Raw genomic sequence first — 13,797 nt, 5'->3', positions numbered from 1 at the left:
ATATTATATAGTATATATTATATCTATATATTATAGTTATATTTAGATTTTCTTGATTGATTGATTGATTGATTCATTCATTCATTGAAAACACCTGCCCTACAGCTTTTGTGTAGGTCTGGTCACATCTTATTGTGCATTGACCACTAAGTGTATCTAGACAGTCAGATCTTTTGCCACTTTTTATATAACAAATGAATAATAATGCATGATGTTCTGTTTATAATACTATTAACACAGGCATCTTCTCTGAGTCATCCTCCATTCCTCTTTGATTGACAGGGCAGATGGCTCTCTCATGCATTATGGGCCAGGAAGGCTGGCTGAGTCCCAATTACCAAGACCAAATGATCCGCTATGGGTATTGGCCAGGCTCCAGCCCACATTCCTGCAGAGAAATCCTGGGATCTGGGACTCCCTATGTGAGATGACTGTTCCCGCATGTCCCAGTATGAGACAATCAATACCTCAGACAGTGTGAAATAGACAGGATTTACTACAGCAAAAGAGAAGCAAATCTGTATATGCCTTCCTCTCTGTGCAGTATTAATGCACCATTGAGATAATCTTATACTGTAAGAGAAGACTTAATGACGAAACTTGCTGCACTCTGTGGCCAGCAGATCAATAGGTTAAGGGCAAAAGGGCGGTGTTTTCCCAGACCACCCAGAAAATAATACCCTTACAGCCCATTAAACTGCATTTTACAAGCTGTGTGTGTGTGGTCAGATTGTTGAACTGCACGTTAAAGAGTATAACATTTCACTTTATACTTCACTGCCATAAAATCATGGTCAGCTGTAATAAAATTTACTTTCCTTCAAACAACACATTACTGAGATGATTTTGTACTCAACTATTCCAAAACAATGATGACCATAATCACAAACTGGTTTCACCTGACCACCTCTGTGGTTTCCCCATTTGCCTCTTTCAATCTAGTTAAGCAGGGTTCATGAAATGGAAGGGCAAGGTCTTCATCAGATGAAGGTTGTCCCAGGCCCTATCACTAAGGACTCGAGCTAAGCGGGGCCTGTGTCCCAGGCCCTGTGCACTTAAGCAATGGTCCTCTGAAAGGGTCAGGGTTCTTCACTTTAGCTGGCAGTGGCACTTACTCAAAGGGTAACAATATTTGAAAGGATGCATATAATATAAGAATCAATTAGTCTGAATTGTGTTTGTAATTTGAGGTCCATTTCTAAATTGTCAGTGAACTGAGTTTAAGATACAAATGATTGTTTCCCTGCAAACTGGGATGTTTTTAGAATATCTGATGTTTGTGGTTTCAGTTTAAGAACATTTTAAGAGTTTTTTATTCATGAAACAGCTACGCCAAGCGCCATAATTGGAAAGTTTCATAAAGGTCATGGAAATTGTTCCCACAAGAGTTGTGGGAATTTTGGAAAGAGAAAATTATATCTTTATAAAGTTCTCACAACTTTTGACCAAAGAATTTCCATGATTTTACTATTTCTAATAATAACTAATTCATGGACACAATATCTATTTTTTTTTTCTTCAACAATTTCTGGAGCAACCAAATTTGCAATATATAATACATATAGAATATATAAATTTCCACAATTTTTATTTAAGATTTTAATTTACAAGACTTGTCCAGGGCCGGGTTTCCCGATAACGATTGATCTTAGAGCTTAGGAGCGTTTTCTACGAGTCATTTTACGATCGTTCATTATTGTTTCACGTGCGTTTCCCAAAAATGCACTTAACACAATCGCACGTAGCCGTGTTTTAAGTGCTACTTAGCAGTCGCTATCCGTTTGTCAAGTGCTGAAATGTCACCTTATAGAATGGCTCGTAATTGTAGTACACGCTCGTTTATTGAAATGTTAACCTAATGCTGCATTCCAGACAGCTCGGATAAAATAACTATAATATAAAACTATACTATTATTATAAAAAAATATTATTATATTATATTATACTTTACATAATAATAATAATTTTTTAGATATATATAGATAATTATTATAGCACTACAGTATATAATATAGAGACGTTATTTCCGGGTCCAATACATTGCTGGTTTTCGTGCAGGTCAGCAAGTCATTTACAAGTCAATCACATGATTTTCAAGTGCTACTTAAGTTACAATGCTTTTGGGAAACAGACTGTAATATTAAGATCAGTCGTACGATCGTTTTTACGAACTTCTTAGGCTTACAAAGCTTTTGGGAAACGCAGCCCTGGCCTGTAAATTACATTTAAAAAATCCATGACTTGGAAGCCTTGACTTTAGGCACAATTCTACAATCACTTCAAACTTTTTGTTGACAGTCCAGCCAACAATTTGCAGAGAATTACGTGTATATCAAATACTGAGTACCCTATTAAAAAGCGTTTATTGGGGCTGCTTGGCTGGCAAAGCGAGCACATGTAAGTGTTTAATGAGACTATGGGTTATTTTCTACAGAGATGAAAACAAATAAAACTCAGAAATGTTGAGGGTCAGGGCAAAGGAACAGGGATTCAACAAGATAAACATTTGCAACTGTTGCTTCCTCTGCACTGGCATTCCATCCACCCTCTCTCGGGAGATGCTGGAACAGTCCAATCTGGCGTAGGCGGAGCAGTGTGTAAGCCTAGTGATGTCCGACATGTTTTTCCCTCCAATTGGACCTCTTCCATCCTCCTTCTCCCCACTCACTCTCTCTCACACCCATCACTACATGTGCAGTTTCCAAGAATTAGACGGACAATCCACACACATGAAACTTTCACGGGCAGACTCAAGGAGCAGGGCAGGCTTGAGAGATATGCACTGCACATGAGTCACTTGAGGAATTTCTTTCACTATCAGAGGGTGTGATAACACTGATTACAGAACACAAATGTTGGTGTATTAACTTCATAAAGTACATAAGGATAGTGTATGTATTTAAAGACATCAAAATTTGAGTTTTATGGCTCTTAAGACCCGGATATACTTCATTGTCTGTGTTGAGCATGTAAGCCTTTCAAAGTACAGTTCAGTTGACCGTGAGCACACGGATGTACGCATCTGACACATGTGCACAACTTAGTGGACCTTTGTTTTTGAATGCTACATGAACACAAAAGTTGGGCTACATGCAGACGGTGTGCATGGAGCTCAGCAAACTGTGCTGCTGATGAAAATGAAATGCCATATGGACTGTCCGTGAGCCGGAGCATAACACAGGCAAGAAAAGTATACTTTGGGTATTAGTCCATGTCTGTTATCTCTCGCAGCATCTACGTATATGCTAATGAACTCCTAGTTGACAAAATTCATATCTACTAGATACACATGTAAAATTTAAAGTCTTTCTCTTCTGTGAAAATGTACAAAAATATTGATTATTTGTCCTGCACTATACAGATTTTTGTCTGTTTGCAGATTTGTATACAAAAATAATATAGTTTAAAAGAATATACTTCAATGCTAAGTAAATATAATGTTTTCGGACACTTAATTATATGTTATTTGACTGTATTATAGATTAATTTTTAAATATTAAATTAGCTGAACTTAAGTGCTTTTTGACCTACTTAAGTAGGACTTAAGTATATATATGTATATGTAATTTCTAATGACTTCTATTGTCTTTGAAATATGATTAAAGTGTACTGCCAAATGTACTGCCAAGAATTTTCACATTTGTAATAAAAATAATTACAAATGCACATTCAGTACAAAAGTGCACAATAGATAGATGGATATCAGTTTTGCATTGCAAATGTAAGTTATGCATTTATGTCAAGTGTAAATGTAATGTGCATTATTGGATCCAATTCAATACCAATGTCACTGATCAAAAGCGATGCAAAGAAATGTAAATAGGACATCGGATTCATCTTTCGGGGGTGTATTGGGTGCACACTGTGGTTTTGGCTTATGGCTGTGATTTTGGTTGTGGAGTTTGCACAACTTAGGTTTACTGAGTTCACCTTCATTTATGTACTTTGCCTGTTTCTGCACTGCATTCAAGTGGAGAATCTCAACTGTGCTAGCATCCTAATGAAGTGAGTTAACTACAGGAAGTGTGCTAGGGACAGTCCCACTAATCTGATATGAACTGGAGACACATGAGACCATACTAACTTTATGAGAGTCAAAATTGAAAACAAGCTTGGAAAAACATAGTATTCAATGGAAACCTTCCAGATCACTGGCCTTCCATTAATGTACAAATATAGATGAGGAAGAAGGTTTTCTGAATAAATAAACTGGGGATGTAGGCTATTTCTGTGCCACTGAAATAGACAGACGTGCATAGATAATATAAACAAATATTTGTTTGCTAGGAATATCATTCATCCCTTCTATTTGCAAGAAACTGTTGCAAATGTGACATTCCAATCTTTAGTCGTCATAAACTTCTTTTTAACAAATATTTAGAGATCTCTCAAGAGAGAAAACAAACACATGATTTATGCTGGATCACACCATACAACTAATGCTGCGAAGATTTAGAGAGGATTTTGCAATACGTTCTTTTCAATCCATTTCACCTAATAGTCTATGCCAATTTACTGTGTTCAAGATGTCTTTCCTTTCCTTTACAGGATTATCATGACTTGTCCAGTTGTTTGTAATTATAAAGGTTTATATATATATATATATATATAGAGAGAGAGAGAGAGAGAGAGAGAGAGAGAGAGAGAGAGAGAGAGATAGATAGATAGATAGATAGATAGATAGATAGATAGATAGATAGATAGATAGAACTCAGCAATTAAACACATTTTAAGAATTTTAATTTTTATATACTTCCAGATGTGTTCAATGAGCATGGAAACCTGGTCTCCAAAACAAGCCAACAACAACAAATGGTTACACCTTTTGGTATTTGCTTCACACAATTCAGAGCAAAAACATTATTGTTCTCAGGGTTATTGTTGTTGTAGTTGTTTAAACAGTGTTCACAAGCCTGACTTTTACACCACTCACAAATGGCATCAATTACAATCTACGGCTGAGGTGACAGAGAGAGGTGGCTGCGGGTGGCATGTGATTGGTGTTGCACCAAGAAGTGCTGAGATATTACAGAGTCAGTTTCAATTCATGCCAGAGAACAATCTGGAGTAAATAGCTTATCCAGTATACTGTAGCTATGTGACATACCAGTTAAAATCAAACTAGTTTGGATTGCTTGTAGTAATGTGATAATCTATCAACAAATTCCACTGGAATACAGTTGGAAGGCATGTTGTGGTATTTTGGTATACGGTTGTTCTTCATACAGATATACTCCTGCAAATATCTGCATCAGTGGTAGCTTATTCATTCAACAGATGTGCCATACATTCAGAAATTACACAGAATCACCAGATGTAACGACTTTGTGAATTCATCATCGTCACAATAAATCATCCTGCTAGGTCTTATCACCCAGACACCTGTCACTTCCCGAATCCTCGCTCTGCACGTGCTTCACACTGGAGCCCCGTCCACGGCCACTCCCCCAATAAAAACACATGTCCAGTATAGCTCTCTCAGATTAATGCATTTATATCCTAATGCAACAACATGCAGGAGAAAACTTCTGCTTGGGTAAAAAAATGTATCTCATTCATACGTTATACTGATTTCATAGATGAGTGGTAAAATGCCTTTAAGAAATAGAACACAAAGTCCAGATAATTGAGAATAAGTTTACAGAAGTTTGTGTTAAGCATAGCAGTGTGCACACAAGCGTACAACACACCGAAAGAAGAAGCCAAGTGTGTCTGCTGTTTCCCACAGTCTAGCCAAAGAAAAAGTTAGATTCAGACAAACATGGTTTCCAAAAACAGTCTCACCGTGACAGTGCTGAGGCGGGACAGGGTAACACATTCTGTTTGTATTTCATAGTACAACAGTGAAATACTATAAAAATGGCTCGTTTCAGGTCAAGTGTCACAAACAGATCAAATGCAGGTGTTACTGGTGTAACATTAATGTCTTATTAAATGTGTATTCCATTCTATTGTGTTCTACTGCACAATGCATTTTTTTTCACAATGCATTTAATTTAATTACATTTTTAATAACATTACTGGAACCCTATTTTGTTTTATTTTATTGTTTTGTATTTTCCCCCCAGTCTCTGGTTGTATTTGTTTTGGCATTATTTTATCTCAAACAATCATTCCAATAAAGTACTTTGACATTGAACTGAGAGGGTGGGGTATGGGTAACACAACACTCAGACGAGACCAAGAGAGGAGTGGCAAATATAAACTGCAGAGAAAAGCCAAAGCACAAATTTACTTCATGACAATACATCAAGATATTAAGGCATCATATAAGATCTAAGGAAACCATCTCGTCAAATTCGAATCTGTATCAAATTGCTAAACTAATAAGTCTACCAAACCACCAAAAGTGCATGAATCTACTAAACTGTCAAAACAATTGTCGTGCTATAAATTGTATTAATATTGGCTACATAATGCCTTTGACAATTATGTAGAAACCAATGTCCATTATTTTAGTTACAGCATAAGACGTAGGCTATTCATATCTTTCGGTTTGCTTCTGTAATTTGCATTTTGGTTTGTTGTTTGCTATTTCAAATCGTTAGATACACTTAAGTTATATCCCAGCCTTTAACTTCGTCTCGAAATATTCTCATGTTTAATCTAAAGTGGAACCTGAGCGCAAGCGACACTAGCGTATAACGGTACTCCTTATGTCCAAACCGACGACATTCCTAATAAAACGCATATAACTTAACATTACTTAGTTTTTAGTTGGACTTACCTTAGCTGTACCCTTGTCTATGCTCAAAGAGACCGTGAGAAGAAAAACGGTGAAGCATGGAAGCCGCATCTTCACACTATGAATAATGTCCAAAAGGACTCGCTGCTGACGGATTCTTCCCCGTTTCAAGCTATTTTTGCCTCTCTTCTTCCCGAGCTTGAACTATACGTTTGTCTGCATCTTTGCTCTAAACGTTATGTGGCTGTTGTTGAAAGTAATGTCTTGTAGAAGAGCCCACCACACCCCCTGTCAGGACCACGACCACCCATCAATACGCACCGACACAACCCTGTTTAGAACAACTATCACTCGCGTTTCAGCATTGTTAGGGGAATTTTAAGTCTTGGAGATAAGTAATTCTCTTACAACCGCTTTGGCAAGGTGGATTTTAGGTGAGACAACCAACTTTCCCAAAGCGCAAACTCATCGGGGTTGCGCGCTTGAGACTGGAGCGTGCGCGATCTGAGGTAAACTTCTGCCGTCACTTCACCTTCAATAATGGACAAGAGGTAGTTTAAGATTAAAAAATATCAAGTTTAAATGTGTGCTTTTGTGACTAAACACTTTTGAATAATAACAAAACAGACTGTTTGACGCATTACCAAATGGTACCAAATGGTAGCTGTGTTTTTGGAACATGTTAGCTATAAGAAACGACTAGTAACTATTAGTTTGATCGCCCTGAACTAGTGTGTTCCTTGCTGGACCATGAAGGTCTTTAAGCTAATGACAGGTTGGACCAGATAGAAACCAGTTAGCATGTTCCAAAACACAACTGCCGGCTTATGGATCTATTAGCAAGGAACATGAGATCTACAAAGATACCAGTAGGCCTACATATAATTTAAATAGGAACAGTGAGAATTAGTTTGTAACTTTCAGATCATAAATCTGTAACTTTCAGATCATTGAGTATGCAGTAACAATATACTGGAATTGAGCAAAAGGAGAGATTTCATCTGTTTTCTGGCTCACATGGAGGGTGAGAACCATCTACAGCACTGGAACACATTAAGGTAAATCTGTTGTTTCTTTGTATTGTAGAAGCATGTGTTTTCCCTTTGCACACATATTCAGGCACTATTTTTTCATATTGCAGGTGTTTTCTGTTGTTCTTTGCAGTCCTTATCCTTACAACAGAGGTCAACGCAGTAAGTGTGCTTTTCATTTTACTATATTAAGTGGACAAAATTAAGTACAGATTGTGGTGTCGGATTTGTGCCTAATTTATGGTCCTACACACTGAACGGAACCTTAAGATGAGTGGCAGTGACCTTGTTTGTATTACAAGTTCCTCATTTGCAATTCACAAATATTTGCCATTTACAGATCTTTTCAGTGTGCATGTTCCTTTCATTCAAAGCTTGTTTTATTTTAAAGTCACATTTAATTTCTCCCATGGTTGTTGGTGGTAATTTAACCAACTGGTATCCCATAGTGAGAGATTAAACACTGGCCTGAAGTTAATGAGGAAAATGTGTTTGGAGTCTGTGAGTGGTTATGTTTTAATACTTACAAACTGACAGTATGTGTGTACATTTTTTATTTGTTTTTCAATGATGCCACCTAATGCTGGTGTTAATTTGGAAAACTATTTAAGGTGAATAATGCTGCATTGGGGTGAACTGTTCATGAACTGGATTCAAATTTCTAGAATCTCAATGTTAATGTTAAAAAGCAAATTTCCAAGAAGACAGGGTTGTTAAAAGTTGTGATTAAATGGAAATAGTGACAGATCTTTACTTTATTATATTGTGATGTACTGTATATCCCAGTATATAATGGATTGTTGAAAAAGAAAACCTGTAGGATGGGGATTGGTTTTATGCATCGGTTATTGATTGGATGTTGAGATGCAAGCTTTAAAGGAATAGTTCACCCAAAAATGAAAATTTGTGAACGTTTACTCACCCTCAGGCCATCCAAGATGTAGATGGATTTGTTTCTTCTTCAGATTTGGTCAAATTTAGCTTTACCACTGGACAGCAGTCTTCACGTGAGTTCTGATGAGTGTGTGAACTCCTCTTACAGTCTGAGGATGATTTCAACATGAGAAGATTTTTCTTTTCCTGATTCACATGCTGATATGTGTTTCTGGCAACTGACCATCACCAGCAGCAAACACAGCAAGTTCAAAAGGGCTGATAGTTTGCCAGCCGCCTGTAAAAGCTCCTTCAGCTCTAACCTCATTCTTTTAGCTGTAGATCTAGCTGTGGTATGCATCTTGGCACCTTGTTTTTTGAAGAAGATATTGCATACTGTATAAGGTGATTTTATAATAATATTTAAATCTCATAATTCCACTAACTCAGTTTAAAAGACAAGTATATAATCATTCAGTCACTCTCATGGTATTCTATACTTTAGTTTGGTCTCATGTTGCAGTCAGGTCTATTCCAAGGTTGTCTGCTAATACAAATGTTCATTTTGAACAGTAAGTGCATCTGAAATGGCAGTTTGCACTTAAAGAGATTGTGATGCAGTCAGTGAAAGGTTTTCTTTCAGAAAATGCTGTTTTCACTCTTTTTTTACATTACAAGTTTTACATGGTTTTAACAACACAGCAAAATGAAGTTTTTCTGCCACTAATTTCCACTAAACTAATTTCACTGAATAGAAGCATCCTTGTCTGAAGCCTTATCAGATTTTGTACCTCCCTGATCAAAAACTTGTGACAGCAGTAGGCTGAGGCTGTGCATTTTACTGGTACAAGGAGTGTAGTGATTTCAGGTTTCATGCAGGCCAAGCTATTTTTAGACAGGCAATGATCCGGCCTGCAGGGTATGGTCATTGTAGGTGACCTCACTTGGGCAGCAAAAAAATATATGTTGCATGATGAAGAAAGTTAGAGATCCTAAACACAGTTTTGCACATTTTGGAAGTTTTCCAGTCTAAATCTAACACGATCATGCCCATAAACACATTGAGTCTCTGACTTTGAGCCTTTTGCAATTCAAGGCCAAATGCACAATTATCCAAAATTGACCTAAATTTGTCTTAATTGTATTTGAGAGCTGGATATTATTATTTCCATGTGTAATGGAGGCCAGCTGGTATGAGATTTGTGCAGGTAAAACAGATGTATCTGCATTTATCTCAGTAATTATGCTATTAGCCTTCCAAACACATATGATTAATGATTTAATTAAAGATCTGACATGATATATCAATGCTCAGATCTGTCATTTGAAAAGCATTTTGAGCTATTTTACAGCATTACATACCCTTAAATATTTTATGCCATAGTGTTGTCATGGATATTCAGCACTTTATTTGACCCCTTTGTTCTAATGGAAACACTTTATGAATAGCATTTTGGGAAGGGATGGAAAAGTTTGATTGTCAGGAAGTTCAAAGTACGGTAATTTGAAGCACCTTTTGTTTGTTTTTGTGTGGGAAGATTTTACAATATTATGTTCATCCCTTGAGGTCAATTACTGGCTCTTGTTGTTTGACCTATGTTTGGATAGAAAATCAAAGAAAGTAAAATAGTTGCTGCCTAAAAATGTCAATAAAAGTGCCGCAATGATATACTAGTTAATTTTGCAATAGAGCTTTTTAAAAAATATTTGCATAGTTATTGTCAATAATTGTCTTCTGTTGGAAATTCCTTTGACCATATAAGGGAAGAGGAAATGGATGTGGTCACAGGGTGGTTCCTGAGGTTGTACATGAGGATAAGAGTGCACGTGAAGTAAGTGTGTGCACTCTATGCTGGTTTGAATGGGTGGACCAGCACTGCACAAAAGATGTCTGTTGGTGATAAGGACAGGAAAAACGCTGCTACATCACCTGCCAAAATAATCTGCTTGGTCAAAAAAGCAAAACAATTGGGGGAAAATCTATTGTGTTCCATTAGAGGGATCGAGACAGGATGTAAAATTGTTCCGAGGGGAAGAAGCTCTCAGCCCGAGTGACACTGCAAGTAGCACAGCCTTTGACATTTTTGGGATGTGTTGGTTTTGTAGCAGATGTACATTCTTTAGATCTACATAGTGTATGCAACTGTGTGAGTATGAAGTTGGCTGTATGTTGGCCCACACTGAAGGGGTAGTTCCCACAAATAAGTTGCAGTGGCTCCACCCATCTCCTGTGTCAAATAGCGACCCTCTTGACCTTAGGCTGGTATGAAGTTTGTGTCTCGTGTGAACTTTCCCCAAAGCTGGGAAAGAGCAACACGCACAAAACAGTAAAATACACTTTACATTTTTTTATAATATAGCACAACGGAACAAAAAAACTGATGTTTAATCTTCTTTTTTTGCAAGTTAGGAGGCTTGTTGGTGTTAAATTGCTAAATACCATGTCCTACTATGACTAATCCATAAGATTCTAACAATGTAAATCTGTGTTTCTGTTCCAAACAACCTAAATGAGTTATATCTTGTTGACATCAAAATATGGTCTGATTGGCTGTGATTGTGTCATGCTGCACAGCATTTTCATCTTCAGTGCGGACACAAATTGCTTGCCACTAGAAATGTAAGTAAAACGAAACTAGCGAAAGGTAAACTTAACTTAAGTAAATCCTTATGAAAAAAAGAGAGCTTAATTGTATTGAATGTGCACTTGTAGTGTTCTTCAAATCTAGTATATTAAAAAAACGTGTACTTGCATATAATGTAATGTAAATAAATAAAAGGCCACTTAAGTGTACTTAGAGTACACTTTCATGATAGTTTCTTAACACATTTACTGCAAGTACACTTAAGTAAAAAAAATAAGTGTCAAATTAAGTTGTACTTTAAAGTAAATTTTAAATCATTGTTTTAATAAACATGCTTTGTCGTGCTTTAAAGAAGTACACTTATTTTGATGTGTTGACTAACATAATAACATGTAAAGTACTTGATTATAATTTTAAATGTATTCAATATTACATTTAAAGTTAATATACTTTGAAAGTACTAAATTTCAACTTCATCATTAGAAATAATTGTAATATACATTTAAAAATATATTTAAATACATGACATACAAGTTTAAATAGAAATGACATTAAAGTATATTTTAGTTTTCCATAATGCTTCTCAGTACATTAGGAAGTACACTTTAACCACATTTCAAAGACAATAGAAGTAATTTTGAAATGAGATATATAGATGTACTTAAGTCCTACATAGGTAGTCAAAAAAGTCCTACATGTATATAGGTAGATTAAAAATAAAAATAAAACTTCAGTTCAACTAACTGCATTTAATATGAATTTATTCTATAGTAAATTTTCTTTTAAATTCAATTCTTCGTCACAAGGAAAAGTATGGAAACTTTTAATCTCTTTTCTGTACTTGACATTTTGGCTTTCATCATGGATCACAAATGGTTAATTAAAATAACGTCTCGGTTACGTATTGTAACCCTCGTTCCCCGAAGGAGGGAACGGAGACGTCGGTGACCGACGAATTGGGAATCTCGCCAGAGAGACCAATCCACTTCGAGTGTAAACTAAATGAGCCAATGCACATTGGCATGCGATTATTGCATCCAGCTGCCGCTAATCACAGCGTGAATATAAGTAGGCAGCCGGTGCAGCGCATAATCAGGTTTTCGCTGAGGAGCCGAGCCAGTGGCGACAGGACGTGACATCTCCATTCCCTCCTTCAGGGAACAAGGGTTACAATACATAAACGAGACGTTCCCTTTCAGTCGGTCACTCTCGACGTCACTTCAGTGACCGACGAATTGGTAATCCCTACCAAAGCGCCATGGATGCTGCCTCTTCCAGTGTCCTGTGTGAGCTGCCCGGGCCCCTTTTTGGTGTAGGCCGGGGCTCGCAACAAGAAGGCCAGTCACTGTTGTCATAGCACTACCCACTCAGTGAGATTGGATAACACTGGGAAAATGTACCCACTCCACTCGGAACAGGAACGTTGCAGAAGCCCCATCCTTCCTGGAGAAGGTTTCGGAAACAGTTACACATTTGAACAACCGTTTAGGTGCATATGGAAGATTAGAGGTAATTGTAACCCTCTTGGAAATGGCAGAAGTCTGCCGGTGATATTGAGAGTGACCGACTGAAAGGGAACCAAAGTTAAAGGGGTCATATGATGCGATTTCAATTTTTACTTTCTCTTTGGAGTGTTACAAGCTCTTGGTGCATAAAGAAGATCTGTAAAGTTGCAAAGACTAAAGTCTCAAATCCAAAGAGATATTCTTTATAAAAGTTCAGAGTCAGCCACACCTACTTAAAACGGCTCGTTCTAACACGCCCCCACATACCTACGTCACTATCTGGGAAGATTTGCATAACGCCGCCCAAATGTTCACGCAAAGAAAGGCGGCGTAACTTTTATTCTCGCTGTGTGTTTCGTTGTGAAAGCGAAACTACTTTGTTTGGCCTTCCGAAAGAGGACAATATCTGTTTCGTCATGCCTGGAGCTAATCCGTGCTGGTTGCTGAGGAAATACAACAACTTTGCGCTGTGGATCACCGGATCGGCTTTCACCGTGGATGAAGCGGAGTCCAGCCCGGGGTCGTCACATGTGGTTTTGAAAACGATGAAACGGTGAAAGCCTCCTTCGTCGAATCCGCCGGCCGGGCCGTTCTCAAGCCCGCCGCCTCTGCTCACTCTAGCCCTCTGGCTGTTCCTCACTCTAGCCCCCGGCCTCTGCTCACTCTAGGCCGCCGTGTGTGATGCTGTGTTTTGTTGTGAAAGCGAAACTACTTTGTTTGTCCTTCCAAAAGAGGACGATATCCGCTTCGTCCAGCAGAGGTCAATTATGAAATGTCCACAGGAATTTACTCTGCACTTACATCACTTTCAAAAGTGCAGCTCCCTTAAGAATGTTAGGATTATTTTTATTACCACTTTATCATTCCGGCTTATTATCGTCCCCATGTTTATCAGAATTGTGAATGTCTCGTGATCTCTGGTCCCAACATTTTGACATTGCCTGGAAACTAGTGTGTTGAAACACAACTGATCTGAATTGACTGGTGTGCTCTTACCACAATGAATGATTAATTCCCTTATTGAGCCTAAATATTTACATTCCCCATCATCCTCTTTGCTTGTGGCTTTTCTGTGCATGTGTGCTTAAACATCCTTGTTTTAGTGTAATGCTGTGAGC

The 13,797-nt window shown here is 37.6% G+C and overlaps 2 protein-coding genes across 2 annotated transcripts in view; one reads left to right on the top strand and one right to left on the bottom strand.

Annotated features, from left to right (window-relative positions):
* Nucleotides 1–7,026, bottom strand: part of LOC107559495 (collagen alpha-1(IV) chain-like) — a 68,430-nt gene extending 61,404 nt beyond the window's left edge. The window contains exon 1 of the mRNA XM_016243343.1: nucleotides 6,728–7,026. Within this exon, the coding sequence (XP_016098829.1) occupies nucleotides 6,728–6,796 (69 nt within the window). The 5' untranslated portion in view covers nucleotides 6,797–7,026. The remainder of the gene's footprint in view (nucleotides 1–6,727) is intronic.
* Nucleotides 7,018–13,797, top strand: part of LOC107559512 (collagen alpha-2(IV) chain-like) — an 85,720-nt gene continuing 78,940 nt past the window's right edge. Inside the window, exons 1-3 of the mRNA XM_016243372.1 lie at nucleotides 7,018–7,194; nucleotides 7,632–7,743; nucleotides 7,827–7,878. Of these exons, the coding sequence (XP_016098858.1) occupies nucleotides 7,703–7,743; nucleotides 7,827–7,878 (93 nt within the window). The 5' untranslated portion in view covers nucleotides 7,018–7,194; nucleotides 7,632–7,702. The remainder of the gene's footprint in view (nucleotides 7,195–7,631; nucleotides 7,744–7,826; nucleotides 7,879–13,797) is intronic.

The sequence above is a fragment of the Sinocyclocheilus grahami genome, unplaced genomic scaffold (genome assembly GCF_001515645.1).
Source record: "Sinocyclocheilus grahami isolate Dianchi unplaced genomic scaffold, SAMN03320097.WGS_v1.1 scaffold688.1, whole genome shotgun sequence".
NCBI lineage: Eukaryota > Metazoa > Chordata > Actinopteri > Cypriniformes > Cyprinidae > Sinocyclocheilus > Sinocyclocheilus grahami.
This window is presented reverse-complemented; position numbering and strand designations above follow the sequence as displayed.